Consider the following 17,612-nt stretch of genomic DNA (forward strand, 5'->3'; position numbering starts at 1 on the left):
ATATAAATGGAAATATCATAGTTCTGTCTGTTCTAAAAGACAGAAGTAAATTTTTATTCTCTTTTATTATCTATTGATAATACATTCAAGTAACCTATGAACCACATCTTCCCCACTCTTCTCTAAAACTGAATCTAGCTACAGGTGTCTGTCATTTTCTCCCCTGGTTTTCCAAGTACCTGAATAGACATACAATCCCTCAGGACGATAAACACTGGGGCTTAAACAAAGCACAGCCATAACGAAGAGTCGAAGAGGAGACTGCTCACGACTATGCCAGAGCCCTTCATTACACACTTCTCAGACTAGTTTATTCAGACTGGTATCAGGGACCATTCTTCTCACTAATAAATGCACTAAATATCCAACATGGGATGATCTGGCTGTATAAGCCTGGGCACCAATCTCAAACGCCTACCAGGGACGAGCAGGAAATGCAAATGAGCGCAGCAGGCCGAGGTAGAAAAAGCAAGCTGTGGCACACCCAACTGTGGATGCCAACGTCACGGGCTGAGGGGCCACACAAGACTACAAGGCCCAATGTTGCCAAATTTTCCAAGGGAAGCCAGAAATTCAAAATTGTGTATAAAATCTCCTGCTGTTTTAATGTTATCCTCATTTAAATGTTTAAAAGCAGTGCCAAGCAAACAAAACACATATAATCTCGACTGTAGTGAGTTCTCAGCAGGTTAAAAACAAACAAACAAAAAAACCTAGATGTTCTCTAAGATCTCATCTACCTCAAAAATTCTAACACTCTATGGTCTTCTTTAGATTGTTTTTTCCTTGAGAGCCAAGAACCAGTGAATTATGTAAACCAGCAGCTGTTTATTAAATACAGCCTAAATGAAAGGGCATAACAAATACCTAAAAAACTTCATATACGATGTAGTGAAAGAGGGGGAAAAAACCTGGCCTAAGTCCGAGATACCCTTGAGTTCCTGAGTTGGCCCCGCTAATTAGACAGGCAGCCCGGGTACGCTTACAGGTCAGTACCCCTGAGCCAAGAGCCCAACAGGAACCTTAAAATGTTTCAGAGAGAACATACGGAAAATGACTACGAATAGTTAGTGTTTTTGAAAAATAAAAAACTGATTTCTTACCTCAAAGTCAATGAGCTGTAAATCAGCTACTAGGGTGCTAAGGAGCCCACTATTATACAGTTCTTGAGCGAGCTGTGCCACCGCTTCTGTCTGTGGCTCCTTTTCATTTGTACCATACAGAATTTCTTTCATGGCAACCAGATTTTTGGAAACTTCTTCTGTAGCCTGATTTTGGGGGAGAGGAGAAAATTCATTTTCACAAACATATATAACATACCTACACTTGCTAAATACCTTCTCTATATATTACATACCCCCAGACCCCTGTACAAGACACAAAGGTGGGCAAGCCCCATCCTGGCCCTCAGGAGTCAAAAACTGCATGTGTGTGCACAGGTGGGGACTGACGTATGTGCTCGACAGGGAAGGCCAGCAGATTCACAACCTGTATACTTGAACGCTGAAAACAATGTTGTAGTAGAAACAGAACAGGGAGAAAAAGTTCAGTTCTGCTCAAATGGGAGGGAAACAACATGGAAGAGGCACCTGAGCTGACCATGAGAATGGAGAGACACTGCCAAGCAAGAACTGGCTGGGGAGAAGGAGACTGAGGGGAACAAATGGCATGAACTGGGGATGAGGGAGAGGAAGCAGCACAGGGCCTGTCAGAGAAAAGGTGTGGAGGGAATAAGCGAGTGACAGAAGAAATGAAGCTGAAAGAGGCTTTGAGTGCAAAGCTAAAATACTGGCAATAAATAAAAAGTCACTAAAAACTTCCACTTCTGGCAGGATGAAAAACAAGGGTCAGATTTACCTTCCCCCATGAAAAAGACCAAAAATTGGAGGAAAATATTTGAAACAATGAATTTTAAACATTGAACTTCAGGCAGCACAGGAGAGTGATTCCTGAGAGAAGGGAAACAGACAAAATGAACGTCACAATTGCCCCAGCTTACTGCCTGCCCGGAGAAAATTTCCAGGCCACGTCACGGGGAGAGGGAAGCCAGGCAGAACAGGCAAACTCCACGTGAGGAGACAGAGCTGGTAATCTATGGAGGCCAAGGAGACTTGGAACTTCTGCAGGGCCAAGTACCAGAGAGGAGACAGCTACGCTGAAGAGAGTGTTAGAGACCTGCAAAGACTCACTTGCTACTCTGAGTACTGGTAAGCACATGCATGCGAGTAAGTACCCAAGGCCAGGGAACAGAGCCATGGAGCTCACGCAAGGCTCCCATCAACCTGATGGAAAACCTCATATTCACAGGCATAAAGCAGAGCTCTCAAAGGGTTTTGTCTCTGCTGTTATAAAAAATTAGCCCTGGACTAAACTCTGCTCTCCAAAAAGCTTAAAAGCAAGCCTGGAAAGAATCAAAACTGGAAAACACAACCAATAATGAGGAGGAAAAACAGTCAACAGTAATAGCCCTGCAAAGTGACACAGATGGTAGAAATCAAACAAGGACATTAAAAGTTACTATAACTATAGTCAGTACATTCAGGGAAAAAACGAGCATGTTAAGTAAAGGTATGGAAGACGTAAAAAAAACCCCACCAAAATCAAACACTTAAAAATAAAAACTAAAATTTCTGAAATAAAAATTACACTGGATGGGATCAATAGCAGAGCAGACAGTGCAGAAGAAATGGTTAGTAAATATGATGACAGAGCAATGAAAGCTATTCAAAATGAAACACAAAGAGAGGGAGAAAAAACACAGCACAGCAGTGAGCTACAGGATGACTGTAAGCAGTCTGATACATGTGTAACTGCAGTCCCCAAAGGAGGGGGAAGGACAGACAAAATATGTGAAGACATAATAGCTGAAAATTTTCCAAATTTGATGAAAACTATAATCCCATGGAGCCAAGAAGTTCAAAAAAAATTCCAAGCACAAGAAACAGGAAGAAAACTACGCCAAGCCATAGAATAATCAAATTGCTTAAATTCAGTGAAGAGAAAATCCTAAAAGCAACCAGAGGGGGGAAAAACATTACAGACAAAGAATCAAAAAATAACAGACTTCTTGACAGAAATGATGCAAGTCAAAAGATAGTGGAGGAACATCATTAAAATTCTGGGGGAAAAACAAAACTAAACTGCCATTGTAGAATTCTATACCTAGTAAAAATATTATACAAAAATGAAGGTGAAATAAGAATTTTTAAGACACAGAAAAGCTGGAAGATTTTGTCACCAGCAGACCTGCACTATAGGAAACGTTTAAGGAAGTCCTACAGGAGGAGATTCAAGATGATAATCTGTGTATACAGAAAAGAATGAAGAGCACCGGAGACAGAAATGTGGATAAATGGAAATGATTTTTCCATTATTAAAAAAAAGTCTCTAAAAGACAACTGGCTGTTTAAAGCATAAATAACTGTATTTTGGGGTTATGCCATATGTAGAACAAGAATATGTGGCAACAATAGCTCCAAGGGGGGGCAGTGTTAAGGTTTTTATACATGAAGCAGTATAATATTTCTTGAAGACAAACCACAAGTTAAAAGGCATACACTGTAAGTTCTAAAAGAACCACTAAAAAAACCAAAAGAGTTATAGCTAATAAGCCAAAAAAGTAGAATACTAAAGATATGTGAGAAAAATAAAGGCTATAAAAAGCTAAATAAACGGAAATATTTATGACCAGAAATTACTTCAGGGAGATTACTTAGCACAGATTCAGAGGACATCAGCCTTTAATGGTACCTAAAGAATCATCTAGGTCCACGGTATTCCCTTCTACAACCTTCTAAATCTTCTTACCAAATGACCACATTGCTTCACCTTAAATATTTCCAGTGTCCAGTAATGCAGGATTAGCAGACTTCAGAATCAGACAGCTGTTAGAAAATTTCATAGTGAAACGAACATTGCCTCACTATAGTGTCGGCTGGTCCTGGGTCTGCACTGCAGATAAGGTAATATCTTCATTGGCTCCTCATTGAAAACAGCTTGCCTGTCTTCCCTAAATAGTCTTCTCCAGAAAAACCTCCTCTCAGCTACTTTAACTATCCTCCTAAGAAAGACAGGATTAATGTTTCAACTCTATCCAGATGGAATGATGCACAAGACACCGGACCACCATTTCCCTGCAAATGTTGCAAATTTAATGTAGCTCAGGGCTACCTTTAAGAATTTTTGCAATTATATCATATAATTCATTCAAAGCCAGATCTTCGGAATAAACACTGCAATGATGGCTTTAACTCTTCTCACTATTTAATTTAATCTCATTAATAGCCCATCATTCAACACTGTGGAGGTATTTCTGAATTCTGAAGGACATCCAAAATGCCAGCTATTGTACCCATATTTGTATCATCTGAAATCTGATAGGTAGGTATGCCTCACATGGCCTCAATCATTAACCAAAATGCCGAAAAGGAAGTAACTGAATGGAGCCTAACATTATGCCTTTGAATCATCATGCTCTTTTCAGTAATGATCTATAAATAATCTTTGGGCATGGCTGCTCAGCCACTTACATATACACTTATTTCCAAATGATATTCAAAAGGCTTTTTGTTAAATATTCTGATAAAATAAGAATATACTATTTCCTCCACATTTCCTGAATATAAGGAAATGAAATAAAGTTAATTTGGTACGACCGTTTTACTTAAGTCTATGCTGATTTCTACTGACTACTGCTTTCTTTTCTAAATGCTTACAAAGTATCTTCCTAATAATCCCATTATGAAACCTTATTCAGTGTCAATGTAAGCAGACCCTTTACCTCTCTGAGTCTGCTGTCACTACCCTATTCTGTTAATGTCTTAGATTTCTGACAGCAGTTTGTTGTCATCCCATATATAAATTGTAAGTACCTCAGAATGTACTTTTTCTGGACCAGGAGATAAAAATCATTTATCAACAGTAAATGTTCTCTTATAATCTAATTACATGTGTTGCCTTTACAATTTCATTTTATTAATCTCTATTCTTAAGATGATTCTCTTTGACAGGGAAGTATCTAACATTTAGTAGGTTTTCTGAGTATATTATCTGCTGAATTTACTCACTGACCCTACTACGTCATAGACCTTAGCCCCGTCTGCTTCTCTGACTAGATCAAAGTTTTGAGGTTCTTAATAACCCTTCATGTGTCTCAGTTTATACTCTGCTTTGAAAATCTGAGATCAGACCATACTCTATGCTTTCTGATAGTAAAGGATGAAGAAGTGCTCACTATGAACAAAAGATGAAGATCAAAATGCTCACTATGTTGGGGGGAAGGGGAGTGATAGCTAAAGTATGGGGTTTCTTTTTGAGGAGATGGAATTTTAAAAATTGATTGTGTTGTTTGTGGTTGCACATTATCGGTGAATAAACTACGAACTACTGAATTGTACACTTTAGATGGGTGAACTATATGATATGCAAGCTGTATCTCAAAAAAGCTGTTTTTAAAAAATGGAGGAGAGAAGCGAGGAAATAGAAAGCTACTTATGGTGCTTCTAAGATGAAAGGCACCCTGGATTCAAACATAAAGCCCTCTTCTTCCCTTTCAGCAGATGACACTGTTACCTACATTATGAGCGGGGAGGAAAACACCATCGAATTCTCTCCTCTGCTAACCATTATACTCACCTACCTATATTAACCCTCCTTGCTTCTAACCATTATACTTACCTACCTATATTAACCCTCCTTGCTTCTGGATTCCACTCATCTCCTGCCGTCTCAGGATCTCATCCTGTCTGTTACCTTATCTCCTCATATAGTCGACTCCCCTCTTACCTGATTCCTCCAAACTCAATTTTAAATATGATCTATTAGATTCCCACTAACAAAACTAAACAAGCTCTCCTTTGACTCCATAACCCCCTCCCAGCTACTGCCCGCCATAATTAAGCCTCTCAGAACACCTCCCTGTGTCTGTTACAGCCCACATCTCTTTCCTATTCACTCTTCAGCCCAATCCCGTGAGACTTCTACAGCCAGTACTTTATAGCTTTCAGACAGCCACCAACGACCTGCCTGCCATTAAAGACAATTTCTAGCCTTCATCATGCATGAGCTCTCGGCAGGATTTGAAGTTGGCTACACTCTGCTTTTAAAACCGCTCCTCCCTGTCCTCTGTGACTTACCAACACCCTACTTTTTTTCTTCCTGTCTCCCTGGTTGCTCCTCTGTCTCCTTTTTGGCTCATCCTCCTGGAGTGGGCCATTTAAATATTGGGAATTCCTCCAGGCAGAGTACAGGGCCCTCTTCTTCTCATTCTATCATCTCTCCCTAGGTAACCTCATCCACACACAACTTTAATGAACACCTAAATGCAGATGCCTCACAGATTCCTATCTCTAATCCAGTTCTCTTACTAGTATATTAAGCAACCTGCTAGAAGTGTCTCTACTTGGATGTCTCAAGGTACCTCAAACCTAATGCATCTAGAACAGAACTCATGCTCTTGCCCCAAAGCCTATGTTCTTCCCTTGTTCCCTATTTCTGGGAATGAGATGCCACTACTGATGCTCTTAACGTGTCAGAAACTTAGGATTCATCCTCGACTCTTCCCTCTTCCTCACCCTGCCCCGATATCTAATCCATCACCAAGTCTCCAAAATCCATCCATTTATACTCCACCATCACCACCAAAGTCCCCATAACTCTTGTCTGGACGACTAAGGAGCCTACTGACTGGTTTCCTTGAATTCCCTACAGTCCATTTTCCACATCACAATTAGAATGATCTTTTCATAACACAAATATGATTAAGATTTGTGCTTAAATCCTTTGTCTTAAAATGCTTAAATCTTTGTGTTTAAAATGCTTCAATTACCTATTGCTCTTAGGATGGAGAAAATTCCCTTTTAACATGGCCCATAAAACCCTGCATGGTCTGACCCTACCTCTCTGACCTCACCCTGCACTGCAATTCCTCCCCCACTATCTATACACCAATGCTCTGGTCACACTGGGCTCCTTTCGGGCCCCTGCACATGTGGGTGCCTATGCCCACAATGCTCTTCGTGCTCATATTCCGCCCCACCTCCCAGCCAACTCCCGCTCTTCCTTCACTGCTCAGCTCAACGATCACCTCCTCAGAGAAGTCTTTCCAAGTCAATTCTATCATACATTCTCCTACTACCTGGTACTGCTTCACAGTGTTTCTCACAGCTGTACATAACTCTGCTTTTCCTTGTATTTCTAATGAATGTCTGTTTCCTTCTGCTCCAGTAGCAGCCCAGTGCGTGCAGGTGCTCCATTCATGCTTGATGAGCGGCTGAACATGAGTATACGTGATCACTGGGATACAAAATCCAGATGAACACTGGATGTAGGGAAATGTGATGTTCTAACACCATAAAGTCAAGGAATTCCTCTAAAAAAGTAGTGCAGATCCAGGGACCTGAAGGAAGGACACTCTGCAACACCTCACCAAGAAAAGTTGAGGGAATCTACCTGACAGTTTCAGTGGTGAGCAAGGAACCTAACTCCCTGTTTCCTCAGAGAAAACAGTCTGGAAGGATACACACCAAACTGAGTACAATATGCCTATGGGGAGGGGCAAGAAGAATACTTTCACTCTGCACTTTCTGTATTTCAGATTTGTTTGAATGTTTTACAGTTCATATTTTAATTTTTTAAGAGCAAAATGACAAAGGGAATGAGAGAAATAGATCAAAGTGTTTACTAAGTTGGTAACAATTGGCTTATCTAATTTCTGCTTCTGTTTCCCTCCTTTCACTCCTCCCCACACATCACCCCTAAATTTTTAAGATTTCTAACAAATAACTAAGTATTGTGTATAGGTCTACACACGTAAATAGGCCTACCAACCACGCCTTGAAAACCAGTGCCACAAACACTGCCAGATAGAAAGCTAAAGGCTAGAATTGGGCTTAACAGGTAAAAGGCTACTCAAACTACCGAGAAGTAGAGAATGGCACTGGGGACAAGTGACTTCCAAACCTGGGTATTTCCATGGTTAATTACCATCGACACAGGATAATCAGCAGCATGATATAAAAGAAAAACTAAAATTCATCAACTTTATTGTTTACTAACAGTCCTGATACATGAGAGCAATCAAGTTCATATTCCAATTGACGACTTCTAATTTTGTGTATATTTCAACCATTTGTGTGAGTTCTGTTCCCCATTACAAGTTGAACACAATTACAAGTTGATTTTAAAAAAGCTTGAAAAAGAAATAAACATGACCAAATATTACTAAAAGATGATCAGAAAAGCTTATGAAATTAAGTGATTCACCAGAAAAGGTGATGCAGCAAGAATTTACTGAATGAAGACACACATACAGAGTAAATAAACTTGGCTGTTCTTGTTTAGACTTCACTTGGTTCCCTTCATCAGCATTCACATTAGTGACCCTGCCCAGTCCCCCCTCTCTGGCCAGCCTGCATTATGTCAGCACGTTCTCTGCCTCTCTGACCACATCCTCCTTATCTGCCACCCCCCTGCTTGTCTCCTCACACCTACTAAGTAAGCTGTTCACACAGCTCCTCACACACTGTACCATGGTCAAGCTGCTGAGATCATCATGACACCTAATCCACCGGGCTCCCTAATGACCGTGTGACCTGTCCTGTTAAGACAAAGTTTCAGGGCTGCCCGTGCTCACAGCTCCAGGTCTCCTGCTCCCCTAAACAATGTGGGGTGTCCTTTACTGATGACTTTCTCTACTTCAGCCCCCAGGGTAGAGAAGGTGATGGAACCTGTGCACACCTGGTTCCCTAAAATTCATGCTGTTCAACTGCTTTCACTCCAGCCAGAAACATTCCTTCAAACTGGATTGATTTTTCAACCAGTTACTCCCAGCAGCAAATACTTCAAAACTGCTTCACTTTCCACAACAGAACTTAGTTCTCTTTCTCTGTTCCGTATCTGAACATCTAGCTTCACCTCCCCCATTTGGAAATCTAGTGAAAACATCTTCGACTTCTTTGATCCATCTTGATGTATTTCTGCCATCCTCTGTCTCGACCCTGGAGATACACCAGAATCACCTGGGGAAATTTTAGACAAAGATGCTCACTCCCCTAAGAGACTTACTAAATGACAAAGGAAAAATAGTACTTTTACACAGAGACACCACTTAACCATGTGATCATCATGAATGGTACTGAGATTACTGGCCTCGTGTGCCTCCTGAAAGGACCCGCTGCAAAGGGCATGGCATCACTTCTGTGGTCTTTCTTGCCAAAAAGGCATCACCTGCATTGAATCATGAGGAAACATCAGCCAAACCCAAATTAAGGAACATTCTACAAAATAAGTGGCCAGTATTTTTCCAAAGTGTCAAGGTCATGATGTCAAACACAAAGAAACTGTTCCTGATTAAAGGAGAGTAAGTAGATGTTACAGCTAAAAGCAATGTGTGATCCTGAACTGCATCTTGGTGCAGAAAAAGGACATTAGCAGACACTGCGGAAATTTGAAAAAGGTCTGTGGATTAGTCAACAGTATTGTATCAATGTTAGCTTCCTGATTTAATCATTGCACGGTGGCTACATAAAATGTTAACATCTGGGGAAGCAGGGTGAAGGGTACTCTTTTGTAATCATTTTATCAGCCTTAAAAGCTAATCAATCCTCTTATTTTGCTTCTACTTCACAGGTAAGAGGCAGCCCTCCGTAATCCCCAGGCTGGTGGCTCTATATATGTGTGCTGGGGAAAGGGCTCCTACATGAAAAGGAGGCTGGCCTTGCCTCAAGTCCCCCCTTGCAATTTTGCCAGTTGTGTGGCCTCATGCAAGGTTGCTGGGCCCGACGCCTGGTGGGATCTATTCCATTTCTTAAGATCTCAAATTCCAAATAAAGGTTCTCCCAATTCTCTTCTGCCCCGTCATCTACTCTCACTCTCTCGCCCTGGAGGCTTTGTCTCTTCTCAAGTGACCCCAAATGCTCACACTACTCCTCTCCCCTCTCACAGCCCATTCCCCCCTCCTGCCATTCTCCTCCTGATGCCACAGCAGCTGCTACCTTGTCTCAGCCCCTGGCCTTGCAGTGCTCTATCTCCTCATCTGCACCTCTCATTTCCCTAACATACATTCAAGGGCTTTAGAAAGGGCTTGCTTACACTTCTTTACACCCTCCTCCCTCCAATGTGACTGAGACAGTGATTTACACACGGTCTGACTTCATGATTTTGTTAAATAACTGAATTGTCTAGGACATTTTGTCAGTAGAACATGGTGTTCTGAGACACAGATGCTACACTTATGTGGCCAGTGAGCCTTATATTATGTTTCATGGGTACAGTCTACTAACAGTAGCCAACTGTTTTAATAAATACATGGTGATGAAGAGAAACATGTGAGAAGCACCCCCCTCATGATAAGCCCATTCACTTGACTGGAAAATGATGTGAACTGTGCCTCACTAACTCACACACTGCTGACTCGTCTAGGTGAGAGACACAGAATTTTAAGCTCCTGATTGTTTTCTTGCGGCTTCTGAGAAGTGGTTTACCCTGTATGATTCTACTAAGCAGCCACATATATAGTGGGAGTCTGGGGACACCCAGCTGAGCAGAGTCATGGAGGAAGGAGTCTGAGGCTTGGCAGAGCTGCTCAGAGTCAAGGCCGGGGTAGGGTGCAGGGCAGGCATACTAATCCTGTACCATGAAGCCTCAGTGACTTCCACAACCAGTTGATAACGACTTTATTTCTACTTAGTATCTTTTAAAAATACTTAAAAATTAAACAATTTAAGGTACAGGATCTACTTAAGCAGTAACCAATATTCCAAAGTTCACACCTACTACTCTCACCTCACTAGTAACAATATCACAACTATACTTCTTCCCCTCCCAGGGTGAGGAGACAAGTAACTACTTCAAAATTTTAAGCGTCATGCCCATAATGATATCCCCAATTAGAAGTAAGGCTGTGAGACTTCCCACTGCCTGTTTTCTCTTTAAAAAAATACAGCGAGGTGGAAAAAAAGCAACTAGCAAGCCAAACATTTGTACAAGTGGCCTATTTCAAGACTTCCAAGAATTCAGATTTCATACTAAATCTCTTGCCTTAAACCCAATGTTTCCACAGTACCCATCCCTGTACCATTTTACCGTCATCAGTGGCAACCACTCAGATACCAAGTAGTGATACAAAAACACATTTTTAGAAGACCAGAGGAGCTACTCACTCACCCGCAAATGCTTCCAGACCACATCACTGAAGTGCTCGTAGCCCTTATCACCCACACCTCTTCTGGACCCAACAAGGCCCAACTACTCAGTAGATCCCAAACTGGCCTTACGGTGGGAGGTGTCTCATCACAGATGGAGGTACAGGGTTTATCTGCTGGAGTACAACACTGGGTCTGCCCTCCCCTTGGCTCCCAATTTTTAATAGATAAAGTTACTTGTTAAGCCCAACTTACCAATATATAAAGCACACTTAAACACAGCAAGAGTAAAACGCTTAAAGTATAGATATGGCTAATTGAGAAATTAAAAGGCTAATAACCTTAAAAGAAAATATTCTACTTTATCGTGATATTAACTTAAAATGATGAAACATTTTCCCCCTCCTATTAGAGGCAAAGACTTCTAGAAGATATACTGGTAGTGGAAAAATATATTGGTACAACTTTATTGGAGGGCAATTTAGCAAAATGTATCAAAAAGCCTTAAAAGGTGCAATCCCTCTGAATCACCCATTATACTTCTAGGGAATTCACCCTGGGGAAACATAATTACACAAAGATGTTACGTACAAGCAGTGTCATTTACAATAGCAAAGGATCAGAACTACAAGTTATCCCACTGAACTGGTTAAATCATGGTGTACCCATAAAATGGAAGATTATGGCAAGCTTTAAAAACAATTAAGTAGATCTATACTGACATGCAAAGATGTTAACACTAAAATTAAAAAACAGGGACTTCGCTGGTGGCGCAGTGGTTAAGAATCCACCTGCCAATGTAGGGGACACGGGTGCGATCCCTGGTCCAGGAAGGTCCCACATGCTGCACAGCAACTAAGCCTGTGCACCACAACTACTGAGCCCGCGTGCCTAGAGCCAGTGCTCTGCAATAAGAGAAGCCACCGCAATGAGAAGCCCGCACACCGCAACGCAGAGTAGCCCCCGCTCGCCACAACTAGAGAAAGCCACACGCAGCAACGAAGACACAACGCAGCCAAAAATAAATAAATAAATATTTTTTTAAAAATTAAAAAACAAACAAGGACCTAGAATAGCATGACCTCGCGTTTAGTAACTTACCGGCCCCAGAAAGAGAGGGAGAGAGCTAGAATATGCATGAGAATCTGCGAGGATATCCCACTATCTTAACAGTAGTCATTTCATGTGGGAGTGGAATTAGGATGAGCTTTATTTTGCCTTTTATACTCTGTTGAATTTTCTGAATTTTTGGAATGAACATATTACTAAAACATAACACTTCATATAGACAGAAATATAGAAATCAATTAAAACTATCAGGCTTAATGAAGGAAGCATAGATCTCTTGCACACACATATGTACCCACACACCCACGCTCCCACATTACCTACAGAGTGCTTACAAAAAGGGAAAGAGGGAGAAGCTGCAAATTTCGGCCTCCTCTCCCCTCACGTAATGGTTTCAAACGAACAGGACTTTGTCAAAAAGATACTTAAGTAAAGAGAAAGAATCTGATGACTCTAAGGTTTTGAGCCAGAAAGGCAATATTTCTTAAACCAGTCACTCAGGAAGAGAGAGACCAATTCTGGGGCAGAGAAAATGAATTTTTGAGTTGAATATGTTAAGTCTGAAGGGATGCCTCAGTATGGAATCACAATATCTTAAGTGTTGAAGAGATGTCAGAAGTCATCGAAATCAGTGGTTTTTAAGTGCTTTTGGGGGCCACTGATAATCACACTTCCTAATCCTGCTGCCATCATTTTTCAAAGTAAAGATCTTGTGTAGAACCCTAACATACCAATAAGGATAAGGTAAAATTGAAAAAGTGGATGAAGGGAGAAAGAACACCTGAAACCATGGCCTGCTTGCTTCTCCAGAGCACCCTTTGCACGTCTGTGGAACATTAAGTTTAAAAGCAAAACAAGAATATTACTCAGCCATAAAAAAGAATGAAATAATGCCATTTGCAGCAACATGGATGGACCTAGAGATTATCATACTAAGTGAAGTAAGACAGAGAAAGACAAGTATCATATGATGTCACTTCTATGTGGAATCTAAAAAAAATGATATAAATGAACTTATTTACAAAACAGAAACAGACTCACGGACACAGAAAACAAATTTAATGGTCACCAAAGGGGACAGTGTGGGGAAGGGAAGAGCAATAAATTGGGAGTTTGGGATTAACACGTACACACTACTATATATAAAACAGATAAACAACAAGGATCTACTGTACACTACAGGGAACTATGTTCAATACCTTGTAATAACCTATAATGGAAAAGAATCTGAAAAAGAATATACACACACATATATATTTCTGAATCACTTTGTTGTACACCTGAAACTAACACAACATTGTAAATTAACTATACTTCAATTTTTAAAAATGGGTAAAAAAAAAAACCCTTAAAAAACAAGGCAAAACAAACACAGAACAACACTTGCCTTGCACACCACACCCCCGATTTCTCACGCAATAAGAATCCTGTTATAATCTATCTCATCAAGAGTATCTTATCAGGACTTCTCTGGTGGTGCAGTGGTTAAGAATCCACTTGCCAGTGCAGGGGATATGGGTTCGAGCCCTGGTCCGGGAAGATCCCACATGCCGCAGAGCAACTAAGCCCGTGCACCACAACTACTGAGCCTGCGCTCTAGAGCCCACATGCCACAACTACTGAAGCCCGTGAGCCTAGAGCCTGTGCTCCCCAACAAGAGAAGCCACTGCAATGAGAAGCCCGCATGCTGCAACCAAGACGCAACGCAGTCAAAAATAAATAAATAAAATTTTAAAAGAAGTATCTTATCAAGTTTCTTTAGATATGTACGTAGCTCTCTTTTCGTGGGTCATATGGTTTTTGTCACAACTACTCAACTCTGCCACTGCAGCAGGAAAACAGCCACAGACCATGTGTCAATGAATGGGTATGGCTGTGTTCCAATAGAACTTTATTTACAAAACCAAGTAATGGGCTGACCTGGGCCACAGTTTATTCACTCATGCTCTGAAAAATATCTGGTGGGTAGAAGTAAAGGCCAAAGGATATGTGAACCTGAAGTTAAATGTGGACACCCATCAAATCCTTTCAATCCTCCCTCAGAAATCTAGTCTCACATCTTGCTTCTCCTCCTTACCCTTAAGCTTTCCTTGTCATCAGAGTCCTCTTATCAAGTTAATCTTTTGCCATTATGTCTATCTTTACAACACTTCCAACCTCACCCCATCTCTGACTTTGAAACATTACTAGTAGGAATGTAATGGGAAAGAGGTTGGTGGGTTTCTTATAAAACTAAACATGGGGTTTCCCTGGTGGTGCAGTGGTTGAGAGTCCGCCTGCCGATGCAGGGGACACGGGTTCACGCCCCGGTCCGGGAGGATGGGCCCGTGAGCCATGGCCGCTGAGCCTGTGCGTCCAGAACCTGTGCTCCGCAGCGGGAGAGGACACAGCAGTGAGAGGCCCGCGTACCGCAAAAAAAAAAAAAACTAAACATGATCTTACCCAAGAATTGTACTCTTGGGCATTTATCCTACAGAAAGGAAAACTTATGCTCACACAAAACCTGTATGAAAATGTTCATAGTAGCTTTATTTGTAATAGCCCAAACTGGAAACACTCTAGATGTCCTTCAAAGGGTGAATGGTTAAACATTTACCCTATGTACACACTATGGTACATTCATGGAATGGAATACTACTCAGCAATCAAAAGTAATTATTGATATTCACAACTACTTGCACAGATATATGGGGAATTAAGGTGAATGGGCAAAAAAGCCAATCTCAAAATGTTACATACTATAGGATTCTATTTACAAAACATTCTTGAAATAACAAAATTATAGGTTGGGAGAACAGATTAGTGGTTGCCAGCAAGGGTTAGAGATGGGGGAGAGGAGATGGGTGTGGCTATAATGGGATAGCAGGAGGGGGCCTTGCGGTTATGGAAGAGCTCTGCATCTTGATTGTGGTAGTGGTTACACGTGTGATAAAACTGCACAGAGCTACACACATACACTCACAAAACTGTAAAGCTGGTGAAATGTGAATAAGGCCTGTGGACTACACCAACGTCAACTTCCTGGTCTTGATACTGTATATAGTTATGTAAGATGTTAACATTGCGGGAAACTGGGTATAAGGTACATGGGATCACCCTGTATACTTTTTTGCACCTTCCTGTGAATTAAAAATTATCTAACGATAAAGATTTAAAACAAAGCAGGACAACAACAACTGCAGATTTCTTCAGCTCCCTCAGTCTATCTTTAGGTTGTAAATAAGGCACTTTTCAATCTACCACAATCTACATCTCTAGCTTCACTTCCTACCATTCTCCTCTAGTAACTCCTATAGTCACCCTAAACTTGTCACTGTTTTCTGGATATGCCATGCTTTAGTCTGTTTCACATTCTGTTCCCTCTCACTCTCTGCCTGCCAAACACCTTTAAACCACTTCAAATGTCACCTAATGCTATCTAATGTACCCGTCTCTGACAGAGGTAGTAACTGCTTTATCCTCTTGGTTCCCATAGAATTTCACTCATACCTCCAAGTATCTCTACACTATATTGTTTTACATACCTATTTCCTCTACTAGCTTATAAACTCCTTAAGAACAGGGACAAAACTTGATCCACGTGTCCATCTATCTGCCCATATATATATATAAGGGCACTAAAATGTCTATGAATTCAATCAAATTGGGAATCTTCTGCAAAAGATGACAATGGAAGTGATGACAGTAATTACTCTTATTGTTATCTTTTGCAAAAAAAACTGTCCTGCTAACTACTGTAAGGATGGAGCTCAGCATAAGGAAACATAATTCAAATGCAAATCATTCTTTATAGTCATCTTTTTTAGAAGCAATTTTGAAATGATTAAGCAGAATTTTCCTTGCTTCTGTTCCCTATTAGTTTACACAATCAAGTGTATAATTTACACGTAACTTATAATTTACATGTATAATTTACACGTAACTAGTTATTATTATTGAGAAATGCCTCAAAGAACCCAGATTTTTTGAGGAGGAGGAGGCTTAAATCATTTATTATTTTGTCTTATATTCTTCTCTTTTTTTGAGTTTCTTTATACCCACTTTTTTTTTACATCTTTATTGGAGTATAATTGCTTTACAATGGTGTGCTAATTTCTGCTTTATAACAAAGTGAATCAGTTATACATATACATATGTTCCCATATCTCTCTCCTCTTTCATCTCCCTCCTCCCACCCTCCCTATCCCACTATACCCACTCTTTAGCAAAAGAATCATTTTAAACAAAGTCCTCTAAATATATATCAATCTATTTTACTGCCTTAAATATTAATTCATTCTCAAAAAGGGATTAGATGATCTCATTAAAAAAAGGAAGTTCTTAAAGTAAATTAAGATAAAGGATGTGAGATGGAATCTAAAAGTAAACTGAGAAATATTGCTGGTGCCAAATACTTAATAATGAGACCAATTCTATTATCATATTAATTTCTAAATTAAAAAAAAATCCTACACACATATGTGTCTCTCCACTAAAGAAAATGTCTGCGTATACTAAGCTGAAAGATCATGGACTAAAAAAAAAACCTATTAATAACCTTCTGGTGTCAAAGATTACTCTAAACAAGTTTAGTAACCATGAGTCACTGTTAGATGGCTATGCTATGAAAAGGCTATTCCCTTCCCCCCTCTTAAATATGCCAGCAAACTTACTCCTCTCATGAAATGAGTGAATATAGCTATTCAACACTGTGAACACATGTATTCATAGTGATGAAGGGAACCAAGGATAAGCTGAGCAAGGCAGCTATACCTCCTTTACATAGCATGCAGTGGGCAGAGTGTGTAACCAGTCATTATGTATGCAGATCTATGGGGCTGTCAGCAATGAAAGAACAAATTCCACTCCACCCCACGCCCATGCCCCAATTACCTAAAAATAGAGATGGTAAGATAAACCGTGTTTTCTAAAAGTATAAGGAAAGTAGTTTTCAAATTCTCTTTAAAAGGTATGGCACAGTTCCTAAGGGAGTAATCTATTTGTATTATAGACAAGTCTTAATATGGCAACTGTGTACCATACAGAACAAGTAAAAACATCAACACACTACAAAGAAAGAAACACTCAAACGTTATATTTATCATTTTGTCTACAAGATCACAAGAAATGAGTGAGAAAATGCCCATGGATATAATGAATAAAGCAAAAACAGACAAAATTTTACCATGGGTTTGGCAGAGCTAGGAGTGAATACCACCTCTGATTCTAATATAACAGGTGTTCTAGGAAACAAGAGCTTTCTTCATGTGGATCGTGAGAATAATAACAACAAATAATTCTACCTCAAAATAAGACGGAGGCCTATTCTCTACAAAGGCACCTTGCAAAATATGGCGTTGGATATAACAATGTGTCAATCGTACAAAGCTTGAATTCCTTCTAAAAGACCTAAGTGACCACCTA

General features: G+C 40.3%; 1 protein-coding gene across 6 annotated transcripts in view; it reads right to left on the reverse strand.

The window, feature by feature from the left end:
* Positions 1–17,612, reverse strand: part of CAB39 (calcium binding protein 39) — an 86,447-nt gene that overhangs the window by 23,284 nt on the left and 45,551 nt on the right. For all 6 annotated transcript variants that reach the window (XM_060151887.1, XM_060151882.1, XM_060151885.1 and 3 more), the window contains one exon: positions 1,104–1,268. In XM_060151887.1, coding sequence (XP_060007870.1) covers positions 1,104–1,268 — 165 coding nt within the window. The remainder of the gene's footprint in view (positions 1–1,103; positions 1,269–17,612) is intronic.

This window comes from Lagenorhynchus albirostris, chromosome 6, assembly GCF_949774975.1.
Source record: "Lagenorhynchus albirostris chromosome 6, mLagAlb1.1, whole genome shotgun sequence".
Lineage (NCBI taxonomy): Eukaryota > Metazoa > Chordata > Mammalia > Artiodactyla > Delphinidae > Lagenorhynchus > Lagenorhynchus albirostris.